Source organism: Spea bombifrons, chromosome 7 (genome assembly GCF_027358695.1).
Source record: "Spea bombifrons isolate aSpeBom1 chromosome 7, aSpeBom1.2.pri, whole genome shotgun sequence".
Lineage (NCBI taxonomy): Eukaryota > Metazoa > Chordata > Amphibia > Anura > Pelobatidae > Spea > Spea bombifrons.
Window position 1 is genome coordinate 4227550 of NC_071093.1, and position 25240 is coordinate 4252789.

At 41.8% G+C, this 25240-nt stretch overlaps 1 protein-coding gene across 6 annotated transcripts in view; it reads left to right on the plus strand.

The window, feature by feature from the left end:
* Nucleotides 1-927: 927 nt before the first annotated feature.
* Nucleotides 928-25240, plus strand: part of R3HDM1 (R3H domain containing 1) — a 37581-nt gene continuing 13268 nt past the window's right edge. Inside the window, exons 1-7 of one of the 6 annotated variants that reach the window (XR_008355036.1) lie at nucleotides 928-1202; nucleotides 16817-17025; nucleotides 18839-19025; nucleotides 20929-20970; nucleotides 21655-21741; nucleotides 24043-24157; nucleotides 24541-24619. Coding sequence is in view for 5 of the 6 variants with exons in the window: in XM_053470824.1 (XP_053326799.1) it covers nucleotides 18876-19025; nucleotides 20929-20970; nucleotides 21655-21741; nucleotides 24043-24157; nucleotides 24541-24619 (473 nt within the window). In the remaining variant the exon portion in view is untranslated. Of the gene's footprint in view, nucleotides 1203-15083; nucleotides 15223-16816; nucleotides 17026-18838; nucleotides 19026-20928; nucleotides 20971-21654; nucleotides 21742-24042; nucleotides 24158-24540; nucleotides 24620-25240 lie in introns of those variants that run through there. The other 5 variants (XM_053470824.1, XM_053470827.1, XM_053470825.1 and 2 more) reach the window with 5 other exon arrangements.

The following is a 25240-nucleotide window of genomic DNA, read 5'->3' on the forward strand; positions in this document are numbered from 1 at the left end:
ACGGCTTACACCTGTGCTCTAGTAGGATTATTCCTAAACCGACGTTGACTTTGGCTTCGCTCGGATCGCGGCTTTAATACTTTAGACGTAAGCAAACGCATAAAAGGTCACAGCGTATGCAGGTGAAAACGTTTTAAACCCTTCGGCGTGTAATGATGAGGTCATCGCGACCACATCATACCTCCCAACAGTCCAAATGCCAGAGACGGGACGCCTGCGTTTAGTGGGTGTGGCTTAACCAGTACTTCTTATATGACCATGTGACCTCTAGATAGTGCAGTGTTTAGAAGTGATGAGTTTTATTTACACGTTTAATTTATAAAGACATTTCCTGCTGTTTCTATACACATTATCGGGGCTTTTAGGGCTGTAGAACCCTGCGATACCCTCATACCCAGCAAACGTTCTGCGCCCTTAGAAAAGAGGGGCATTGGGGAGGAAAAAGGGGCACTTAAGAGGAATAAAAGTCACTTTTTTTCTCCTTATCCTCTAAAGCCTCAGCTAGCTCCCTGTTATTTCTTTTATTGCAAATGTCATTAATACCTTTCATCCCTGACTATAAATAAATCTCAACACCTCCTTCCCGGTATCAGGGTAACAAGCAACACGCCCTGCCCATCTATTACATGATTGGTTGGCTTCTACCTTCCGCCTGCTGCCATTCGCTAGCACTCGGCTTTCCATTGCTATGACTGGCCAGCTTTGTTCGTCTCTGATTGGCTCATCGCTTCTGTACCTCTTATTGGTCGTTTATTTCGCACCACTCGGTCCATATCCGCCCTCAGCTACGGCCCATGGTATTTTTTCTTTTCCTATTGGCCAACGCTGCCTCTTGTTTCCACCCACTCTTATCGTTATTGGTCCTTTTCTCCGTCACTAAGCAAACGCTCGCGGAGGTGCGGGACTAGAACGTGCGCGCGCACTTGTCCTGGTTTTCACCAGCGCGCGCCCCCGCCTCTCTCCCCTCCGGGACTGCGCTGCGCGCCCCTGCACACTCTCCTCCCCCCTCCATTTCTGTCCTAGCCTCTCTCCCACTGTACATCTATTTTTATTTATTTATTTGTAATTACCTATTTTTAATGAGGCGTTAGCTGCTTCTCTCCCCTGTCTTCCCCTTCTCTCTCTGTCCACGGCCTCTCCCCACGCAGGGAAATAAATCCTGCCTCCTGTGGGCTCCCACATATGTGACAGCCTGTGAGCCGGTAAGAGGAGGGGGGTGGGGGTATTTATTTCAATGTATTGCTGTTCATGTAGGTGGGGAGGGGTTAGGGGGGTACCTGGGCAGTGAGGGCCCCTGGGCTGTCATGCTCCCATTGGCTTTATCTGCCCTGTCCCTCACGCATTGCTGCTGCAGGAGGCCCTGGTGTGTGCCCGGTGCAGGGCTGCCAGGGGACAGGGGTGTCTTTTAAAGATGGCAGCCTGCAGTGGAGGTTGGTGTACGGGGTGTGGTGCTGACTTTTGGGGACTCTTGTGTTTGGATGTCATTAGGGGCTCATTTATATTGGTGGTGGGTGAGGGGCAGATGGTTGCTGGATGGGGGTCCCCTGGGCAGTACCACCCTTCTATTTGGGGGGGGGCATATTGAGGTGTGATGGGGATGTAGTAATGCCCCTTTTGCTGTGGATTTGGCGTGCGTAGCCTTGAATGAGTCCGTCACTTGTCTTTACCCCTCTCGGAGGAGGTCAGGTGTAGCGTGTGCTCGGTGGTGTTGGGGGCCCGGGGTGGCCCCTTTGTCTTCTTGGTCCTTACGGCTCAAAGTCTTGAAATCGTGAGCAGCGGCTCTACCGAACCCTAATGCCTAGGTGTGTGTGTGTGTGTGTTGCGTGTGTTGCGTGTGTTGCGTGTGTGTATATGTTGCGTATGTTGTGTGTGTATATGTTTGTGTGTGTATATTTTGCGTTTGTGTGTGTATATGTTGCGTATGTTGTGTGTGTGTGTATATGTTGCGTATGTTGTGTGTGTGTGTGTATATGTTGCGTATGTTGCGTGTGTATATGTAGCGTATGTTGTGTGTGTGTATATGTTGCGTATGTTGTGTGTGTGTGTATATGTTGCATGTGTATATGTTGCGTATGTTGTGTGTATATGTTGCGTATGTTGTGTGTGTGTGTGACAGCTATTGCGTGCGCAGCCAACGCTTCCCTGGACCAAGTGAGCGCTGTGGAGTGATATCACCTTCTAATGTCTTCTCTGTAGATTAGCGCTCTCTCTCTCTAGGCGTAAACCAATGCAGGGGATCGTGATGAACGCTGCCCCGGAATACATCGTAACTCCTTATCTCGCAAGTGTCGGCTAAGGGGTCTCTCTCCGACCCGGGGGGTGGATGAGAGAGGAACATCTGAGGTTTAGATGTAATGTAAAGATGTTTTACTTTAGTAATAGGGTGGTAGATAAGTGAAACAGCCTCCCCGCAGAAGTGGTAGAGGTCAATGCAGTGGGGGATTTTAAACATGCGTGGGTTAGGCATATGGCTGCCGATGAGACCAACGACTGTTTAAGGTTTGAGTCTTTACAGCAGGAGAAACTGGCGACTAGACGGGGGCCAAATGGGGGCCGATCTGCTGGATCTAGCAGGATTAAAAAATTCCAAAACAATATATATTTTTCCTATCTACATGAAGGCAGGGTGTAAGGATGATGGGAGTTATAAGGGTGTAAGGATGATGGGAGTTATAGTCTGTGTATTGCAGGGGTAACTAGGACTGGGCTGTAAGTTGCTGCGGTGAGCTGTGCAGCTGAACCGGTTTCTAGTCATTCATAGTTTATTTTAAAAATGGAAGCTAAAAACAACCGGGTCTTTTTCCTCCCCATGTGTTTCTCTGTGTTTTAAATAAATCCTCATCATCTCAATCGTGGACTCTGTGATCCTGGAGCGAGCAAATTCTTAGATCTCCACATAAAATGTATATTTAGATTTTTATCGTGTAGTTATGATTGTTTGAAAAAAGACAACCCCGCACCGCACAGCTTACGATCTAAAGACTTGGCGCTGGCAGCGAGCCCTTTTAATGCAGGAAGGGCCACAGGAGGCGCAGTATTTACCGAGTTAAGGCAAGGACGTCGGCGCTATAACTTTTCCAGCTGTTACAGAAGTAAATGTTCCCTTTATATTCCCAGCACCCTGTCCGCTGGGCATCATGGGAGTTGTAGTCCGCAGTGTGCTGGAGGTTACATTCATTCAATATTTACTTCATGTTCTTCCAGCCAGGGTGCGTTGGGTTACTGCGGAAAATGGGGGGCCAAAGTATGCGGGGCAGACCCCACCTTTATGGGAATGTTAGGGGGTATTTATGAACGGGTATGCGGTAAAAGTACTCCGGCACCCACCACTCGCATCGAACGCCGGGTTACGCAAGGCTGGAAGCTTAAATTGTGCTGCTTAGGGTTTGAATAATTCAATATTGTATATTAACAAAATAGCGTAATTTGAGGGGGCTAAAAAGCTTGTATACAGGTTAGGGACCCACTTGTGATGTATACACATACACATATACTGTATATATATTTTTTTATTATTATTCATATATTCCGTATATTATTATTATTATTTTTTTGGAGACAGAATCATATATATTTTATTTTATTATTTATATCTATCTATATATATCTATATATATATATATTATATAAAAGAAATATGATTGTCTCCAAAAAAATAACTATATATATATCTTTTTGTGAGACAGAATCATTTATTAGTGTACAGAATCCGGTACACTCACGGAGATCAACATAAAATGGGGCAAAATGTTAGGAGCCATAGCAAAAAAAAAAAGAGGGCCCGTGGGATGTCATTAAAGGTGCGGGGCCACATCGCGTTGTCAGGCGTGCTGACTCTTGGAACCTGCGGACGGCACAGAGCTCTTACGACACTTTTGAGATTCAATGACAACAATCCAAAAGGTCTTGCGTTTGTCACATGACTGTTAAGTATCCCCAACAGAATTCTCAATGGGCCACATGGGAAGTGTTAAAACTACCAAGAATTAGGGATTTAAAAAAAAAAAAATGTATATGTATTTTTTTTAGTTGCATAGCGAAATGGAACTTTTGAAAAGGATGAGATTTAAAAAAAGGTAAAAAGTTGATACTTTTATGACAGCCCATACGGATGACACTTTGGCTTCATAATATCCGTATAAAAATGATTATTGGTGCCAGGCTTGCGTTGTTACTTTGTATAAACCATTGTTTTTTTTCATTGTTTAAATAGCGCGGTGGAGCGGCGAGCCTCATTAGCTGGGCTGTAGGTTCTGTGTCGCGCATGTTGTGGTGGGGAGACTGGTTAAGTGAAATGCTTTGCCTATTGTGTGCAAGTCCACAAATAACCCCGGGGGCCACTATTAACAAATGACTTGTCCCTCCATAACAAGCCAGCAGCTCGCTGCCACCTGAGCACCGCTCAGCGCCGTCCCCAAGTATTTCCAGGTCATCCTGGCACCAGATTGTGTCTCGCGGCTTTTATTTTCTTAAGGATTTTCTCCTCATTGAACCCGTTTCACAGGTTTGTAGGCCAAAAAATAATATATATATATATATAACGTAACAATAAAGCCCTTTTTTTCCTTAAATTTTTTGTGTATAAAAACAGCTTTAAGTATGAAGCAAAATTGACATAATTACTTTCTTCTCCTTATTAACCAATCAGCTTCAGCGTAAGGGGAGGGGCTATCATGCCGGTCTGTCAAGTAGTTAAAGTAGTTTGTCGTCCCGGACAGCCCCACTCAGGACGAATACACATTACTGTGCTCTGTGAGTGGCAGTTCCTTTAATATCAAGGGGAGCGTTTTCTGCGCATGGATCTAACCCCAGCTCTGCTAGCAGCGTAGGGCCAGACAGACTACTTCTGTATATAAAATATATTTTTTTATATTTTTTTTAATTTAAATCTAGATATTAAATAGACGGATATTTAGATTTTTGAGTGGGAACGTGTTCTATAAATGATATATCCGAAGATCCTTCCCAAATCCCCTTCTGTGGAAGACTTTAATACCTTTTACCCCCCCCCCCGCTGTCTTCTGGCCGTAACCTCTTCTACTCTTCCTTCTCTCCGCTACCGCGGCCGATTCTCCCTCGTCGTGTTTGCCAGGCAGGTCCCCGCATCACTAAAGTAGTTAGGAGTTTGTGTGATCTAATAAAAAAAGTTGATGTTTGACCCAGAATATTGCATTATTCTGCAGAGGTCTCATCTGTAATCCGTATTGTTGCACAATTTCTGTCTCTTCTGACAGGTCCGGAGACTTTATGATTGATAGCGGAAGGAATTGTTCGGAAGGTAAATGTCCCGCGGATATATCTGTGTTTTTTTATTTAAAAATGCTGCTGCCGTGTAACAATGTACGATGCTTGTGCCGCAAATCCATGCACAAGAACTTGGTCTGCCTGATGCCCCCGTCTCTAGCAAACTGTAAAGAAAGGTTGGTTTTAAACCCTAAAAAGGGGCCATGCCACCTAAATAGCTTTTGTCAAAAAAAAAAAACCCAATGTTTTTATTTGGTGCGTCCAGAAAAAAAATAAATGGACAAGCTTGTCAAGTGTTTTTAACAATAAAAATACTCAACGGCTTCAATTAAAAATAAAAAAAATTATTTATTTGGGCTGCCACCGTGTCTCTTTCATAATATAGGAAATTATATAATATATATATACGGGACATACCTCTTCTTTCTGATATAGTCCTTTGTTAATAATTTTGTAAACATAGAATGTCCAATTATGTTTCTAGTTCCATTTTACATTAACTGGTGTGAGGCACTGACTGAAGGGCGTTGTTGCCATAGCAGCGGAAATAGTCGATTAAATTATGCATCCAATATAGCTTTTTTTGGGGGGGGGTTCTTGAGGCAAGTAAGATTGTCCTCCAGCTGATATTTTTACAATAGATTGTAAGCTCATATGAGCAGGGCCCTCGTCGTTATGGCCAGGGGCCTTTTATCATTCCCAGTACCCTTCATAGAAATACTTTATATACCGTTTCTGCCTCATCCAGTCGCGGACCCTCGTTCTGGGGTAAGTCTCTAGTTGTCACCCCAACCAATACCAAGGATCTGAATAAGTATGGCTTGGAGGAGAAAAGGGATATGTGATAAAAACATTTAAAGGGATTTATCAACGTAGAGGAGGGACGTTTATTTCAGAGGAGAAATGTTAAAACGAGAGGTCATAACCTTGCATTCAATGGAATGTAAGGACGTTTTACTAAGAGGGTGGCAGATAATGAAACAGCCTCCCAGCAGAAGTGGTAGGCTAATACAGTGAGGGTATTAAACATGCATGAGATAGACGTACGGCTCCTGAGTCTTAGACGAGACCAACGACTGATTACGTTTTGAGGACTTACAACAGGAAGAACGGGGAGGCCGAATGGGGTCGGTTCAATGTATGACATGAAAGGGTTAATCTGTATGTATCGGAATGAAACACTTTTTCTAATTACTCAAAAAGGGGATGGTCTTGTGGGTTTTTTTTTGTTGTCCCCCCCCCTCCTTTCTGCCCCCTTTCACCGAAATGTAACCACGATTTGCTTGTCACCCAAGCCTCCTGACGCGGCCCCCGGATAAACTCGTATCTCTTTCTTGACTATAAGGACACGGCTTGTTTTCGCTGCGACTTCGTAAGGCGATCGGGTTCATGTATCACCGGTGACAATTACTCACCGCAGAACGGATGGGCTCGCCGCCTTCCATTAATCTTCCCTCCTCTGTTTCCAAGGTAAAGCATGGAAGCAGCTGCTACAAAGTGCGCCTCCTGCACAATTTAGGACATCTTTTTTTTTTTTTTTTGGATATTTCCAAGACCGGGTTTTACATTCAAATTATCGTCAAAGATCCATCAGAATTTTCCTTTAAAATTTCATTATTTAAAATTATTTTTTTAATTAAACTTTTTATTTTATTCCTCTATTTGAATGATTATCCAGCCTATTAATCCAAGGATAAATCGAATTGCCTTCTGAAGTCAAGAAAAATAGCTTCTAAAAAAATTAGCTTAATTGGGTTTTTTTTTGCATTTTTTTGGATCCAAAGGAGGACGGATAGGTGGAAGAAACGACCTTAGTAGACCTGGGTCTTTTTCGACCTAATTTACTATGTTACGGTCTCCATTCTAGAGTCTACATATTTAGCTTTCCGAGTGTTGCCTCGTATTCTTTGGTAGTAATAAGACCATATTTTAGTGGCCCTTCTTCCCGTTTTCTTTCTTTCCCAAGCCATCATCTCCAGAACCGGACATAATATTCTAAATAAGGTCTCACCTGTGATCCAGGTGAGCGCCATTAATAAATTTTTTCCTCCTACTATTATCACTTGCCATATAACCTAGCATCTTGTTAATTAACCCTGCCTCGCCACGCTGCTGTCCAGTCTTATAACTCCCAAGCCCCTTTCTCCCAGCATTTAACCCTTCCTCTGCCTTTAGATTTTTGCCTCCCTAATGCGTTACTTTACATTTAGCCACGTTAAACCCCAGTCCGTTCCTCTGCTATCCGTAGATCATTTGACGAACGTATCGCCTTTTCTCAGGCGGCTCAGCTGCGGTTCCTCGGCTATCATTACTAGAACACTTCATGTAAGCTCTGGAATAAAAACCTGAAATGGTTTTAGAACAAGGATTTAAAGCCTGTGATCTTTTCAATGGCTTCTGTATCAGTCGCTGCCGATACGCTGCGTCGTCCCCAGAGCTTTCGCTCGCCATGTGTTGCTACGCTGTTTGGCGAGCTGCGGATATGCTGCGTAACAATTTTAATGGGACCAAGCAGAATATTGGATGTTTTCGATTCTCAGAAATAAAATCGTTAAGACAGACGGGACACGCGTGACCCCAACGTCTCCTTACAGCCCCTGATGATACCGGTGAGGATAACCCAGTGTGGTTGAGAAACCATTATTGCTAAGAACTTGGATATTAACAGAATGTTCCGTTGTTGCCTCAGAAACCTTGTCTCGCTCTCTCCGGCCCCCGGGGAGATCTTTGAGAACCAGTTCCATGAACAGCTCCGAGATTTCCTGGTACGGAGAACAGGCTGAGCAGAGCAGAGATATGTACGAAAGGTTGCCTGCGCTGAATGAGTTTGGCGCATCTCACGCTCGCCAGCCGGTCAAATTCAAGGTCAAGCTGTTAGGAACGGAAACGTTTTATTTCCCAGCTACGTGGGAATGGTTTTCGTCGTGTAGACCGGGTTAGCTTCTGTATTAGACGTTATTGGAAGCAGCGAGTGAAAATGTGGTTTATGCTGTTCATTTGCAGCATTTACCGGATGCGTGAAGATCCACTCGCTGAAAATTGTTTTTTTTTTTCGCTTCTAAAAAAGTGGAATTGTGTTGTTGCGTAAGTGTTACAAAGGGTTGGGGTGGTCCTGCATGGGGGCATCTAATCCCATGGGAGATGGAAACGCATTATTGCGTTAAACCTGTGTAAAATAAATAAAAATAACAATAAAGTATATAATTTAAAAAAAGCATAGTTAGCTAGAAAGAAATGTGTGCCTCCAGAGATACCGCATACTAATTGTGTAACCTTGAGGTTAAATACCTGTGAATTATTTTACGGCCCCCCCATTACATGGATGATCCGTTGGATATGGACGGCTTAGAAGAAAGAAGAGCGGGAGGAGATGTGAGAGAAACATTTTAAATACATAAAGAGATTTAACAAAGTACTGGAGAGAAGCTTATTTAAAAAGGAGGAAGATGTTGGGGCAAGTAGGTCAGAGGCTTAGATGTAATGTAAGGAAGTTTTACTTTACTGTGAGGGTCGTAGATAAGTGGGACGTCCTCCCAGCAGAAGCGGTAGAGGGTAATACAGTGAGGGGATTAAACATGCATGGGATAGAGATACGGCTCCTGAATCTAAGACGAGACCAACGACTGATTAAGGTCTGAGTCTTTACAGCAGGTGAATGGGCTGAATAGTTCTTATCTCCTGTTCATTTATTTGGTTTTATCTGAAGAAGCTCTGTGAGTTTACATGTTTTTCTGTGTCGGCCCGATGCAAGCTCTCAACTTCACTTTAAGATTCTTGCTTCAGCTGAGCAAGTAAAAATAAAAATCTGAGTGCTCGCGATACGTTGGCTACGGCTTCCTCGCCTCCCTTTGGGCTTATTGTGCAGGTAATTTAAGGTGAGATGAAACTTTTAATGCTTGGCCCTGTGGAATACGGAGTGAAGAGGGCTTTTAATGCTAATTTGCTTCTGTGCTACACACAACCAGCTCAGTCCCTGGGGAAAATATGGCCTGGAAGGTGGACATCAATGTATGGAAAGCCGTTCTTGGACCTATATCTCTCGCTCTCTTCTCTTTGTGCATTGTCTTTCTTCTCACCCATTCTCTTGAACTCCTTTCTTTGCTATTATTTTAGGAGACCTCATAATATACATATATATATTATAATATACCTCATAATATACACATGCACACAACACTATCTGGCAGCCCCTTTCTACCTACCGCACCCTGCCCTATCCTTGGCTTAATGTCTGGCATGCTTGGCATGCAGCAGAGGTCCAATAATAGCACATTTCGCTTTAAGCCCCCTCAATATTGGCAATAAATCCCATATTACCAACGCTTTTTATATATAGAGATTACCATGCAGGGACATAGGTGAGATTTTGTTCAAATTATCCAGATTGACCCCAATCATTTAGTTGAGTGGAGGGGTAATGGATCTTATAATGATTATTTTATGGAAATGAAAGAAACTCTGGTTATTTATTTATTTTGAGAGCTAATCTAAAAATCTGTCTAAACCATTACTTTTTTCTATTTATTCCTAAAATTGCTTTCAAGGGGGTCCCGCTTCTAAACCGGGATTGTACCCCCCAAAAAACATGCTGTTTTTCTTGCGCTGTCAGAGCAAAGTATACTTGGCAGAGATCAGGAGTGACTTCCAGTCCAAACGTTGCCGGTTTCCTGGCTCGGGTTTAAGCTCACCTCCAGAATCACGTGCACCATCACCTCTCCGCGTGTGGCGCGAGTTTCACGCTTCCGACGGGTAGCTTTAGCGCGTTCGACACTTAAAATTATTTATAGGAACCGTGAAACACTCAGCAGACAACACTGCTTAATGATACAATGTATCCCGCCACAGCCCACCTGTCTAATATCATTCAGCACCGATTCCCTGCTTCTAAAGCAAGCAAAATGCCTTCTGAATGTGTCTAAAAATTACTTTTACACATAACTATAAAATATCTGCCCCTTTATGACTTTCTGCGTCATCGCATATTTTATTGGATCTTTAACCAAAGCCTGATATGACATATTGAACCTGCGTGGAGGAACGCTGTTTTCATACTTAATTTGATGGACGTTTATGCAGCGCCTAATACCCCATGTAAAAAAAAAGAATTGCCCCCTTCAAGCTGCAAACGCATTCTGCAGTTACTTATCGGTCTCGCTGCTCGGCAGAGGAATTTCAGTCCATGGAAAACTGCATATATTTGGATGGTTTTTCGAACACGATCTGCGATTCGGCTCTTGCCACAATATAATGGGCTGAACTTTGACTTTTTTCATTCATAATTTTAACCATCCTAATGTGGGTTGGCTTGTGTATTTTGGGTCATTGCCTTATGGATAGATTCGCCTGACATTCTCCTGTAGGATTCATGGTACCTTTTTTTTTATGATGGCAAGGTACCCAGGTCCGGTATGCTAGACCATTGGCATGTGGTTCTAAATGTAGAACGTAGAAAACCAGTCTATGATGGAATGTAGAACGGGAAATCTTGAGGAGCACCCAGGTGTTTTGGTAAACTAGAGGGACCCCGAGACCTGCAGTCCTCCTCCATTGGTTCCTCATGGTTCTGATGATGGTTTAAAGGACCCTAGTAGAGTAACAGTGAAACCCTTTTCAGGCTGATATGTATGGACACTTTTGGAGCTGTTTGGGACTGTATTTTGAATGTGGGTGACTTTGGAGACTTGCGTGTCGACTTTGATCTGAAGGCATGGTCCTGGCTTATAATGGTCAGGGCTGGCTTATAATGGCCAGGACTGGCTCCACCAAGCAGTCTGTTTTTTCTTCTTCTTTTGAGGTTGCTAGCCTGACCCTTTTAACGATTGATATCCAGGTAATTACCGGTTTTGTTGTTTTGTCCAAAGCCATTTCTGGAAATCTTGCAATCACGCCGGATTTAAAGGGTTTAGTCCCATAAAACCAGCTCAATCAGAGCGATTGTGCGAATCGCTGACTTACCTGTACTCCGAGGGGGATTTCTTTAAAACACAATGGGGATTGCACTAAGAACGGTCTTGCGAAACCTAATTACCTGGGATATAGCCGCGTGGCTTCAGTTTCTTTGGGGTAGACGCAAACGTCCACGGGGGATTTTGTGTTTGCGCGATCACTTGGCGGCTCTGTAGTCTGTGTCAGCAGTGCAGGGATGTAATAAAAACAGGGTGTAAAAATATCTCTTGAGATATAAGTTTGCTATCGGTAACATTGTATGGATCGGATTTAATGTTAAAAAAAATAGATGTTGCTCTGGCAACAAAAGATCAGTGTCTGCTTTTGTGTCGACTGTATTAAAAGCAGGGTTTCTAATGGTGCATCTCGTTGTAAAAGTGTGGCATTTGGTAGACTAGGTGGCACTGCATCTTTAAAGGGTATCTTGCGGCACGTTCTGAACGGGTCTTCAGGAATTCACTTGCAGCTTAGGAATGATTTAATGATCGGCATCCTTTTCCCAGGTTACCTCTCCGGGCTGTTTCTCTGATTGTAGTTGACTAGCCCTCGGGACATGTTTGAAGTGTGACGGCTACTAGTCGTTAGGCCAATGCAAATACCCATAGTTTCTACTTAAACGAGAAGCCCCATGTAAGAAAGAAAGAGAAAGAAAAAAAAATCTCCTTCGCATAAAACCTGCACGCGGTAATGTAGGTCGGCATTTTAAAAAGAAAGAAAACCTGGCATTATCTTATTTTGTTCCAATAATCTCCCTTTATTGGGAGGCACCATCGCTGTCAGTCCTGTGATATTTCAGATGACTTTCCCGGCTTAAACACCACACTGAGCTGATGCTTTATGGCAATGCTAATAAAGTCCCTTCCGCCATTGACTTTAATTAGTCAGAGTGTCTGGCTGGGTGATTAAGACTGAGCCATTCTATTGTTTCCCGCAGGCAGTATGATAAGGAGTCGGGGTGTTTAGTAGATCAGGGCTCAGATAACAGAGCGAGAACCTCATACAAATGGCTGAAAAAATTATGGGGCAAAAACTAGAATTGTCTTAAAAAAATGAAAACCGCTCAATATAAAAAAAAATAATAATAATAAAAAAGTTATGTGTAATATAGCCTCGGCCCCCGTGTGCTGGGATGGTTTTGGAAGATGAGCGCCGTCTCGTCATCTGGGTTGGTGAAGTGATGCTTTCCCCCTCCTTTTCATCGCTAATTGCGGATTTCTATATTCACCTTCGAGTTCTGGCTGTTTTTCTGGCCCTCGTTTCCCTGGCAGGTTGTGTGAAATAATGGGAATCTTGTTGTGATTCATGTAAATCAATACCGCCTAATGCAGCTAGAAAAGGATAATGCTGTCATTAGTTCAATTAAAACCTCGCGATGATGGCTTGGCCGTTACGGCGGAACGAGCGAGACGCGGCTCGGGGAACAGAAAAGGTTAACTCCATTATGTTTCCGCGCGGCGATCGGAGGCTGAAGCTCCTCGTTCACGCCGCGCCGAGAGATCTCTAGCGGGGTTACTGCAATTTATACATAAAGTGAAGGGAAATGGAATTTAATAGACATCTTGTATTCCTTATCCGTGACGTTAACCAGATTCTTGTGCTGTGATATACCGTCTACCTTTCTCAATACTGTCTGTATCGTTATTATTATTATTGGTTTATACAGCGCCATCGAATTCCGTAGCGCTGTACAAAGGGTAGACCGGCCATAACAAGTAGTATATAACATAACAAGTTGCCGTACAGAGCAGGTGAGGGGGGCCCTGATCAAAAGAGCTTACAATCTAGTTTCTCCTGCGCAAAAGGGGAGATTCTGTTAACCCTAACGCTCACGGATCCAAAAAAGGATGGAAGGTAGTTTAATCGAAGGGGTCGGGTAATATGAATCACCCGAGCAATTAAAAGGACGTGCCAGCCGTCATCAGCCCTTTTTAACGCGTAGGATAGCTCTGTGGCCCCTTTATATCTTCATAATGTTTACAAATGCAGAGGGGGGTTCTGCAGAATCCCCCAAAATGCATCTGCACCCCCATTCATGTGATCTGCTCCCTCCAGTCAGCTCCAGGGCTGCGGACGGGAAGCGGTTCAAACATTGTGCCCGCGTGTGGAAAGCGTTCCTACTAATCTCAATGGGAGCACTTTCCGGCCACTTTTTTTTTTTTTTTTTGCTGAAAAATGCATATTAATGAACTTGCAGAGGGTTGGTGACAGAATAGTTTAATATGCATTTGTGAGCCTAGTAAAATGTACAACCAGAAGGCGGCTTCTTGCTCTTGACCCACCGAACGCAATACGCCATCTTGGCTGTTAACAAGAGGGCCCTCGGTAAAAAAAAATAATTAAATAAAAATACATGTCAGCCACTTGGGTCATCAACATTTCCAGTTCCAAGATCCTACAGCATCGTTTAATTTCCTTGAACAGGTTGTTTTTGAAAACATGATCTCTTGGCTGCTCGTGAATGAGAACAGATGGCCTCTCGAGAGATCTCCTTCCGTTCCAAGCGGCCGACATCGGTGGGTGCTGCGGGGAATTTATTGTGGGGCTAAAACGGGACTTAGAGGGACGTGCCGTGTTTTTCTGCAAGCCTTGGACAGGGCTAGTATTAAAAATGTCATTACAAAAAAAAAAAATACACAAACACCAACGCTGACAGTATTCTCTCGGAAACCCGGGCTTGTTGTCACCTTTCGCTGTCAGCGTGTGACCTCAGACCTAGGGCTCTGCGGATCTCTCTTGGGCTTAAAGCTAATTTAGGAGGTTGCAAAGCAAGTGCTACGATGTACAGAACCAGCAAAGGAATGTTAATAAAAGAAGTTCAGCGGAAGAGAGCGGCACCTCGGGGAATACAGCGAGTCACGGAGTGCCGGTGCCTGGCCATCACATCTTATTGCTCAGCTAAACTCCTACTTATGTGGAGGATCATGAAATTAAGTAGAAGTCTGCGCTGAGTATGTCTGTCTATAACGAGCGAGGCTGCGAGAGCGCAGGCTGTTCCCTAATAACCTATAGAGACATCAGCAATGGGATAAGAGCCAGGTGACCCGTACAGCGGGCTCGTTATCTCCAATTGGAAGTTTAGACCCGTTCCTTGGAAGCCACTTATGTGAATCCCATGCCTTTTGGACCTTTAAAAAATTTATCTCCATTAATTTTAATCCTATTAATTAGCTAATTTTATTAATTTTTAAAAAATATTTTCCCCCTGTCGATCAAGACGCCCCTCGCCATCAGGGATGCGTTGAATGGGCATAAAGCAATCCCAAATCTAACGTGAGACCCGAGACCGATGAGGATCTGAGCCTTTAAATAACAGGCAGACCAGATGGGCTCCTGATCGGCCATCAGATCCTCTATACTTTCTATACGGGACCTTTTGGTGATCCGATATTCCTAGAGTAAGAGGAGTTGAGAAGGGACCTTTGACATGCAAACATATATGTTTTTGGGAACGGCAGAAGTCGGATAATTTTAAAGTGACCTCCGCAAATGAAGCTCTTTAAATGGCATAATTTCCCCCTAAAGCTCTTCTATAATCTATTATAAAACGAAAAGTTCCTAAAATACCATCTGACTACATTTATATTCGTTTTATAAGTTAATTATCAGTGTATGATATTTATAAGGGAAAATGATGGTTTATATCCCCCCCCAAAAAAAAAATAGCAATTTGCCTGGTAAATTTTTTTTATTTTATTTTTTTTTCCTTGGTGCGTTCACACTTTTTTTTTTTTTTTTTTTCTTCATCTGCTGCTGAATTGCTAATGAGGAGCTGAATTTAGCACGAGACGTATGCCGGCAGCGCTGCTCCGTTACTGGCTGCTCTCGCGCTGACATCACTGTGCACAGCTGTTTGCTTCCCTGCTCACAAGTACAGTAAGCAGACTGCTTGCCAGGTGCCTCAGACGTTGCTGAAGTGCAGGCTTGTAATAATCTCTCTCTCCCAAGGAGCAATTTGGCGTCTTTGTGTCGATGCCATGGAAAGCACATCTTCTGTAATTTGGTGCAATGAAGCTAGATGCCGGTATGGTACGGGTATGTGATAATGAACTGAATTTTTATTGTAGTTTTTTTTATTTTTTTTTTATTTTATTATTTATAGAGATTTTTAATTTATTTTTATATATATTATATTTTATTTTAGATATGTTTGGAATATTAAGTGAAAAAATATTTAATTTTTTTATTTTTAGGACAATCATCCAGGATTTTTTTTTTCTTTCTAGTATTAATATGGCACGTAGGGTTAACCATGAAAAATAACACTGCCTGCCTCGTATAGCTCTGTTATGGTTTTGCTTGTACGAGATGTTTAGTATTTGGTATTTTTGGCGTGTGATTTAGTTGTGTTTTGGAAAGGGTCGCTTCTCTCTAGCTGTTGGTATCTCTATGCAGAGAACAGTGGGTGCGATTGCACCGAAATTGCACATTCTTGGGCAGAATGTTTAACATATTGGAGGTTCTGTGGATTTTAAACATGCTTACCCGTGCGACATGCCGAAGCGGTACCTGCGCAGGTACACAGCGTTTGGGTCTCTTTGCGTGTATTTCTCTTGGAACGGTCATACGGTCTCTGTTAAAAGCATGTTGTTCGCCTTTTGATTTTTTTTATGTATGACCTGTTCTTGGTTTTGTTTATTTCAGGAATTTTTGGCACAGTTTAGGGATGAGAGTTTTTATAGGTAGTTCACATGGCAGCGTATTAACGCTTTTGTGCCGGAATTTACCGAAGGTTTATCGCTTCTCGCGTTCCGTCCTTTTTATAAAAATAATAATAATTTGCTAATCATCGGCGTTCTGAAAGTTCTGCTTTCCTGTCCGCACGGATATTCGTTCTAGACTCTTTCATTTTCAGGACCTTCTCCACCCCAAGGTGCCTTTTAATTACAGGCTTTCTCGGTCATTGTGGACGAGTCCCTAATTATCTTGTCGTAAATAGGAATTTTGCTATTAATTTTTTTTCTTGACACACAAATCAGGCTGGTAATGTTCATTGAAACCCTTTTTTTATATTTATAATAATATATTAAAAATGGTCTGCTTGGTGTACAGTCTTTATTAGTATAAAAATGTCATGCATATGGATTACTTGCCTCCTTTTAACATGTCAAATATCATCATCAATACATTATTATTATTAGTAATAATAATATTAATAATTTCTCAAGTTGTCGGCAGCCATAATTTAAGGGTAAAAACACCTTGAGAGGTCTACCATGGCTTACGTTTCAGGTGTCCTTGTACATTAGGTGTGAATTCCCCCCAGATAACGACCTGGTCCTGATTTACCCGGATTCACGTTATTCCTCCCCAAAATGTTTATTTCCTCCTTTATTCCTGTGCTCTTCCTTAATGCGACGAAATTCGTAATCCGTTTTCTTTGCGATGTCCAAGTCTTGGTGTTTATTGCCGAATCCCGCACTTGTTTTTCTCTTCTGTTCCTGGATCCTTTGGCAGACTCTCCCGACAGTCATATATGCCATGTTGGGGGCTTTATAGAGGGGGGTAGTTTCATCATCTAAGTATTGTCCTACAGCGTTCCCCAAATCGAGACCCTTAAAGTGGTATAAATCTATCCATTCTTGTTTACGCCGGATTCTTATGTTTTCACCCCTTTTTCCTTCTTCAGGTTGGTACGAGGAATGCTGCACTTGACCCTGAGCGGTGCCGTTCCTTCCAGGACATTGCGGTGGTGACAAGGACATGGGACGATTCCTCCTGCCTTCCAGATGGTTCTTTACGACTGACATCCAGCTTAACCTCGGTGGGAAGGGACCAGAGACTCTTTCTCTCTCTAGCCGTGGGGTGCCAGAGCCTCGCAACGGTAGGAGACGTCAGGTAAATGTCACTCCGCCGTCATACAGTAACCAGAAGATGAGGTTTTGGGGCTTTAATTAGCGGAGGAACGCGGCAGGGTGTCTGGTTTGCCGCAGAGCGGAGAGCGGCGCATATTCTGCCTTTCATTTGCTGCTTTCCAATTGAGTTTACTCTTTATTTTTCTTTGTAAATTTATCTTTTTGGGGTTTATGACCCAGTAACAAGAAGGGGGATATATATAATATATATATATATATATATATATATATATATATATATATATATATATATATATATATATATATATATATATATATATATATATATATATAATATTGTGTTCCTCACATGTGGTCTCTATTTTAATATACATATAGATTTAATCAAACACATTATATAGTCCGTCGTTCCCAATGCACGTGCTTGCTGATCCTTGACCCCCCCCAGCAAGTTTGGTGAAAAATATTGACTTTTGAGCCCGTGGAGGCTTTTTCAAAGGATAAGTCCTTGTCTGTGAAGGCTGAACATCTACCTATAGCATGTGTCACAATGTCTCCGATGCCGGAATGTTGGGAAACGTGACAAATAAGACGCGTATTGATTAAATCAAGATTCGAGGTCTCTGATGAACACTTTGGTCATTATTTTGGTAAAAAGCTTGCGTTTCATCGGTCTGAGAACGCTGCGAACGATGTCCATGCCATTGTCTGTCTGAGAGTAAATTCCAGCGATCGTATATTTCTGCATACGCCGGGAACCTGCCTTTTGTTCCTGTTACCTGTTCAGCACTTTTTTTTTTTTTTTTTTTTTTTTTTTTTAAAGCTGCAGCAAATGGTTCTTCTCTCCGGTTCCCATGGTAACAGGCATCATTCCATTGTTCAGTCTATGTTTAGAATCCTGGCTGACACTTCGTGCGAAACGATTAAAACCATCGCCATTCTATTTTCCCGAATTATAGCCCCTCAAACACGGCAAATAAAAATTAAAATAAAAAAAAAAATAGAAAAAAAAATCAAATTTGCATTTAATTTGGTGTTGGTGCCGTACAGACACAATCGTTGCCATTAAACATGCAAATGAGGACATTACTGCATTAGCAGCAAACGCGCTGACACGTCGCGCCGAACTTTCTTGTTTTAAAGAAAATTCAATAAAACATATAAAATCGTTTCCATTCAACGCCTTTTCAACTGGACTGTCAGAAATATGCAAAGTTGGTGAATCGCAGCTCTCGCCGATATCATTAATTATATAGTTTCCTGACTCGAGTATCCAAAGGAATTCCAATTAGTTTGGGGTATTTTCTTAGTATAAAAATAAGAGCTGCAGCTTTTTTTTTTTTAATTTTTATTTTTTTTATTATTATTGTTGTTATTTCCGTCCCGTAATAAGGCGCTGCCTTAGACATTATTAAAGAAATATTTCTCTTGCTCTGTGAGCAAATTACAATTCTTCCTCTAGATTGTAAGCTCCTCTGAGTATGGCCCTCCTCGCCTTTTTTTGTTTCTGTACAGCGCTGCGGAATAGGACGGCGCTATAGAAATCAATAAGAATTCTCAACCTTTGCTAGGTCTGCTTTTTGATTAACCACTTAACACCTACTCAACGCGATTCGAGACTTATTAAACACTACAAACCTTGCTTGTGGTTGTAAATATCTCCAGGCGTCAGATAGCCGAGGTTCTAAAAGCAGCGAGTAAGAGGACGGGTTAGACGTTTAATCCAAATCCTAGATGGTTTGGGTCTGTAGCCGTTGCCGTGGGAATTATATATCGATTCTGTAGTGTTTTTTTTGCTCATAATCGCTCTGTTTTTTTTTTTTATGTATTTAAAGGTTCTACATATTTAAAGTTTTAAAGTGACCTTTTCCAATGAGGATGTCCGGTGCTGTAAAAGACGACGCGGAAGCCATGAAGGGTTCGGAGACGGACGTGAGACGCTCCACCTCGTTAGAAAACCTCACGAAGTCTGAGGGACACGAGAAGGAGGACGCCTGCCTCGATAACAAGCAGGATGCCGCGGTGAGCCATTCCCCCGAAAATAACGCAAAAACTTCAAATAGTACCCAAATGTCTCTAGAAAAAATAATTAACATTTTTTTTTTTTATGAAAAAAAAATATATATATATTTTTATTAAAAAAAATCTATTTTAAATGAAATATGTAGTTTTATAGATGTAACAGGGATATATAACAGGAAATTCCTGTTAATAGTAAAACATATACCTTTTTATTGCCACAATGGTTAAATAAGAGCACCCTTTGCATACACCACAACTCTTACGTGTGAGTGTGAGATTATATATTACTACCTCATTAGTTATTTGTAGGTTGGTAGATACATTATTCTAAACCCTTTTTAATACCACGCAGACAGCGAGAGGTTAAATGAGCTGCATCAATATTTTATTAATTTTCAATATATCGAGGTGCAACGAGCTGTTTTCTGCTCTTCTCCCGGAGTTTTTAATGCACTACAAATGTGACTGCGTGAAACGAACGCTGATCCACACGCTTACCAGATCACCTGCCGATAACTTAAATAAAAATGTGTGTTTTGTCACGTGTGCTGGCTCCAGAGTGACGTGGAATACTGTGTTCAGAATGTTTTAGTCGGTGACTAGTCGGTTGTTGGGTTTTTATTTTTACGCACCGATGACACCTGTGTGTGTCGGTTCTGCGCAGGTGAGTATGGAGCCCGGATCTGCCCCCCCCCATAATATAGGGGGCATGGCGGGAGGAGGGGGCAGCGCCAGGTCACCGTTATTTGAGAAAGTTCACGCTTAGGGGCACATAAATGCACCGGTCGCTTGGAATGACCCGGATATTCTGCTCTGTATATCAGGGGGCTGGAAGGGCCCTTCGGCGCTGCAGATCTTTTCTTATTCATGAAGCGATTCTTCCGGATTAGAAACACAGAGTTTGACAGCAGATAAGAGCCGTTTGGCCCCGACTTGTCTCGTCTTGTAAGCATCCGAGCCTCAATCAGTTCTTGGCATCATCTTAGATTCAGGAGCCATGTGCCCGTCCTATGCACGTTTAAGCTTCTAAAACTTCTGCTGGAAGGCTGTTCCACTTATCTACTACTCTCTCAATAAAGTAACAATACACTAGTGGTTCTGTAATGTAAACGAAGATCAATTGAATCTTCAAGCTGCCCATCAATCAACAAAGACAACTCGTGGCAGGGAATGGACGCTGTTTTCTAGTTAAAATAGCCTCCTACGTGGCTCCCGACCACCGCCATTCAGACCGCCTCTTGTTCCCTCTTCCGATCTTTACTTACGACATGACATCAAAGCCTTTGAAACCCCTCCAGTTTTCCCATTTTGGGGGGTTTAGACACTGCTGGTGCATGACGTATATAGTATATAGGATTGTGATGTCAGGGGCCGTTTTATTGGCGTCCATTGATCCACTGCTTGAAGCAAGCAAGCTGGGAGGACACGCAAACTATTGTAATCGCTCTTCTTGCCTGTTTTCTATTCCCCAATTGGATGTGAACTATGAACGTTACTTAAATTTTTACTTTATCATCATCATTATTATTATTATATATCAAATCCAAGAATCTTACACCGTTTTTATATTATTTTCCTCTTGTTCCATACATATTCTATATCATTTCTCACGCAAATGATAGACCAGTCAACCATGGGTTTCCTACATAATTACTGGATTAATGCTATTATTAATTTATTGAAATAATTTAAAGAGCTTTTCAATTGTGTAAACGACTTAACAAGCCGGAGTTAATGTGGTTTGCGTATTCGTTTTTTTTTTTTACAATTTTGTGGGTTTCTGTTAAAATCTTTCATCTGCAATGTCGCATATTTTCTGGACTGAGAACGAATTGGCTCGAAGCGTTTTCGTACGTCTCGTCCATACGTTTAACGAGAACCTTTTATTGTGCCCACTCTTTAGCGGCAAGTTCAACCTTTGGGTCAAAGTGGAAAGAGGTCAAAGGTACGGTAACGGACTGGCTTGTTGGCATGCTTGTAGTGATCTCTTTGTGCTTGGATTTTTGTTTTCGGTGTGCTGTTTTAGTGTAAAACGCAATACTTTTCATCCCCCCCCATTGCATCTATAATTTTTTCTATACCTGCAATATATTTTGTTGCGTTTTTTGTTTTTTTTAATGGAGTTTTTGTTGTTTAATCCGTGTGCCGTTCTGCGTAAAAATTTTTTTTAAATTCTTTACATGCTTCAATGAAAGAGAAAATATCATTTATTTAAATAGAGATGCACTGGATTCAGGATTATTAATTTTCCTTTTTTTTCTAGCCATAATAATACCATTAAAATATTTTTTTGTTAAGAGGCTTTTATTTAGGCATTTTCTTAATTTTTTTTTTTTTTACGCAAAAATAAACTGCTACTAGGTGTGAAACTTCTTTAAATTAAGAAAATGGTTAAAAAAAAAATGGCGGCAGATGCAGTCGGTATTTATGATACAATTACCATTTAATGTCACGTAAAAAAAAAAAAAATAAAAAAAGAAACAAATCAACAGATTTTTTTTTTTTTTTTAATCTCCTGTTCTTGGGCAGCCTTGAAAATGTGGTGCATCCCTGATTTAAAGTTCTTTGCATTGTGCTGCAGCTCTGTACTGTTTTGACGTATAGTTCTATTGTAAATCATTCTCTTTAGTCAAATTCAAAGTTAAAGCTCGTTCGGAGCCTTGCTGTGTGCGAAGAGTCTCCTCCTTCCACAGCCGATATTCCCTCGGACATACAGGTAATAGACTATGAATGATAAGCCTCTGCTTTTCTGCTTCCACGCTTATTTCTGCTGACCTGTGCATTATTGTTAATAAAACTAGCTTATTGTATTATCTCAGAATCGGTGGGTTCCGTAAATCTGATCAAATGACTGTAAATCGCCCTCCGGAGAAATCAATGCATTCTCTGTCTATCAGTTATTGTATCCGTACGCCGGTGGTGATCATCGTGCCGCCAGGTGCATGCGAATGAATTACCCCCACGCTTTCAGGTGCCGTTTATTGGATCGGTTGTTGTTTGGTTGTAGGGGCGCGCACGTCATGATTGGTCGCCAAAGGAGCCCACCGGGTCACAGCCCTCCAATCAGGAAGGCAGGGTGGGATTCCAGGTCTGGTTAAGCATGAGTTGCGTTGGAATAAATGAAACGTATTTGTTCAAGGGTTATGTTTAATGGAATGTGATTGGATAACAAACATATATTTAAAAAAAAAAAAAAATATATTAAAATATGTACCCGTGGCGCTGGGCATCAATGGTGAAGGAATTGGTATTAATGTTGTTAATGGTGCCGCACTCTCACAGCGTTATTAAACTCATTATTTAACAACGGCAGCCTCCGCATCTTGGGGAAATGTGTATTCACGGCTCCTCCAAAGATTAAATTGTCTGGTTGGAGATGGACAACGAAACATTGACTTGAAAGCAAAAGTCCCGGCCCTTTTTAGTTGACGATGGGTTGGAAGCGCTGTTCACAAGCATACAAAGTGTTACATTTGAATCATGTACAAAAAAAAAAAAAAATTTAACCATTTTGGGGTAAAAAAGTGTAATTTATGCAGTGCAGACCATGTCCATTTCATGATAAAAAAAAAAATAAAATTGTGTTATATGCAACATGCGCTGCACAGATCTTCTGAAAGGAACGTGCCAAGATTGCAACCTGGTTCCATCTGGGCCAATCTGGCACGGGTTGCAGATGAAGGACATGAGCTGGGTCACAGGGGGAGTTGGTAGAGATCCATGAGTGTTCCTTATTGCGCATCAGAGCGTGGCGCTCGCGGGACATCCGCGTCCAACCCACGGTTCCAAGGTGAACCGGGACTCGATTCGGCTCATCTTGCGCTATTTTTTTCTTCCGTTGGTTCTCATCTGCTGTGGATGGCTCTGAAAGTAAGACGCTTAACGTGAACGTGGAACTGTTGCCATGACAACCTTTTTATAATGGGTAAATTAATGACAGCTTGGGCTTTGTCGTTTGTCAATCGGGGTTTATTATCTCGGAGATCGGTGAACATTTAATGAAAACTGAGATAGATGGCAGCCTATGGCAGGGTCAGCATTATCTGATATATTTCTCCCCTCCCCCAACCCTTACAAAGGCTGCCTGAACCAGTTAACAACAATCAGCAATTTAACAACAGGGGGGGAGATCATTTTAATGCGGAGAAATATAACGCAGATCCAGCGAAAAAGACGTTTGGGTATATTTATAGGGGGGTTTAAAATTATATATAATTAACCCATAAACACCATTCCGTATACTGTATAGATCTGTAGAACGTGTGATTTGGGTTCCGCTTTAAAGTAGGGTTTGCATCAGCCGCCCTACTATCTCTACCCTGTATTAAAAACGTTTATTTTTTACCTATAAATCAACCTAACAATTCCTAGGTTTTACAATTTATTTATTTTTTATTTCCATTTTTGGGGTAAAATGTGTAAATAAACGTTTTTTTTTGTTTGTTTGTTTGTTTTTTTTTGACCAACAAAGCCGAATATTCCGATGGTTAGGATGTGGAATAAGTTACTGAGAAATGACACGAAAGCTCCTCGTAACGCCGTCTTTGTCTCCTCCGAGCTGTAGAGGAATGCAGCGTTCGTCACAAAGGGCTCTCGCTATTCGCGTTGTCTCAGCGCGTCTTTCCTGATATCAGCTGCACAGTAGGCGTCTGATTTAATTATAAAGCAGCGCGGCCTCGTTGGACGGATACATATGTTGGCGCATTATGTCAGAATTTCCTTCTAGACTGCGTGTGTGATGTCGCTCCTTCTAACGATTTAACCTTGAAGTACCGCATAGCAACTTTTAAAGGTCGATAAATCACGTTTGCGGAATTGTTGGTCCGCAGCACCTTTTTAAGTTAAGGAAATTGTGCGTCCGTATACAGTATGCATGTTTTTGGTTTATTGATAAAGAATTAAAACCCAAATACTCTCCATCAGTCAGTAGTTTCGCAGCTCTTATTATTGTCCGCTCGTACGTTTGTGCGCGACACAAACACTGCCGCCGGTCTCATTGTTCGTTTCAAATCCTTAGGAAAATGTACAAGTCCAGCTTACGCCTTCGTTTGGGAAAGAAGAAAAGCCTTCGAAAGATGAAACGGAAAAAGAAAAGGGAAGCGAAAAGTCTTCTCGCAAGATGCTCTCCAGAGGTTTGTCATTCACATATATGTGTGTGTATATATAATATTATATTATATATATGTTATAATCTATTATTTATATATATTATAATACATATAATTCAATTATATGTTTTATATATATATATATATATATATATATATATATATATATATGATATATAAAATATGAGAGAGAGTTTTTTTTAGTTTTTTTTTCTTTGATTCACGACCTCAGGGTTGTAACCTTTAATATCTTTAATCATTTCTTGTGTACCCGGTTTTGTTGCGTGGTCATGATGCCAGTGCCCAAGGCGGGCGAATTTCCTCCGAAATGTCTTTTGATCTCTCTGATATTTTAGCAAGCTGATATCCTTAAAAAAAACGGAATTGTTTGTTTCCCTTTCCTCCAGATTCCAGCCAGGAGTACACGGACTCGACAGGCATTGATCTGCATGAATTTTTAGTCAACACTCTGAAGAGTAACCCCAGGTAGGATATAACGATTCTGTGGGAACGTTTGCTAAACGCTTCTATTTCACTTTAATCTGACTTGCCTTTAGGGGTGGAATAATGCACCGTATACGAACGCATTGTTGGCAACTCAGGGCAATTAAGTCATTAAAGCAGCAGAAAACCTTTCTATGACAGAAGCCAAAGTTATTTTTCATGCACTACCAAGAAACAAGAAACTTTCTGTAGCTGTCCGAGCGACACAATGCCGAGTGCTTTCCTGATTGGCTAATTTAATTTTTGAACAATAGGAGGATATTTTGGAAGAATACCCATTAAAGTACTGATGGAGGGTCACTTGCAGTACTCTCATATGTGTTCTTCTCTAGCGGGGCTGTCAAGGACATTAAACTGTCCTTTTAAAGCATCGTTCAGTCGCTGCCCATCACGTTCGTACCCTGCTTTACGGGCGACGAGCTTATCCGCGGTCTTCTAGCAGCTTTTTGGCAGCGTTCGGAGAACTATTTCTTCTAGAATCCGAAGCCTACGGTACATCTGGGTACGAGAGTGCGTCAGACCCTTCCTACAGGACCCCCCATACTGAGAACCGGCTGCAGAACAGCTAGACCCCCAACATCTTTCTTGTACTCTTACCAAGAT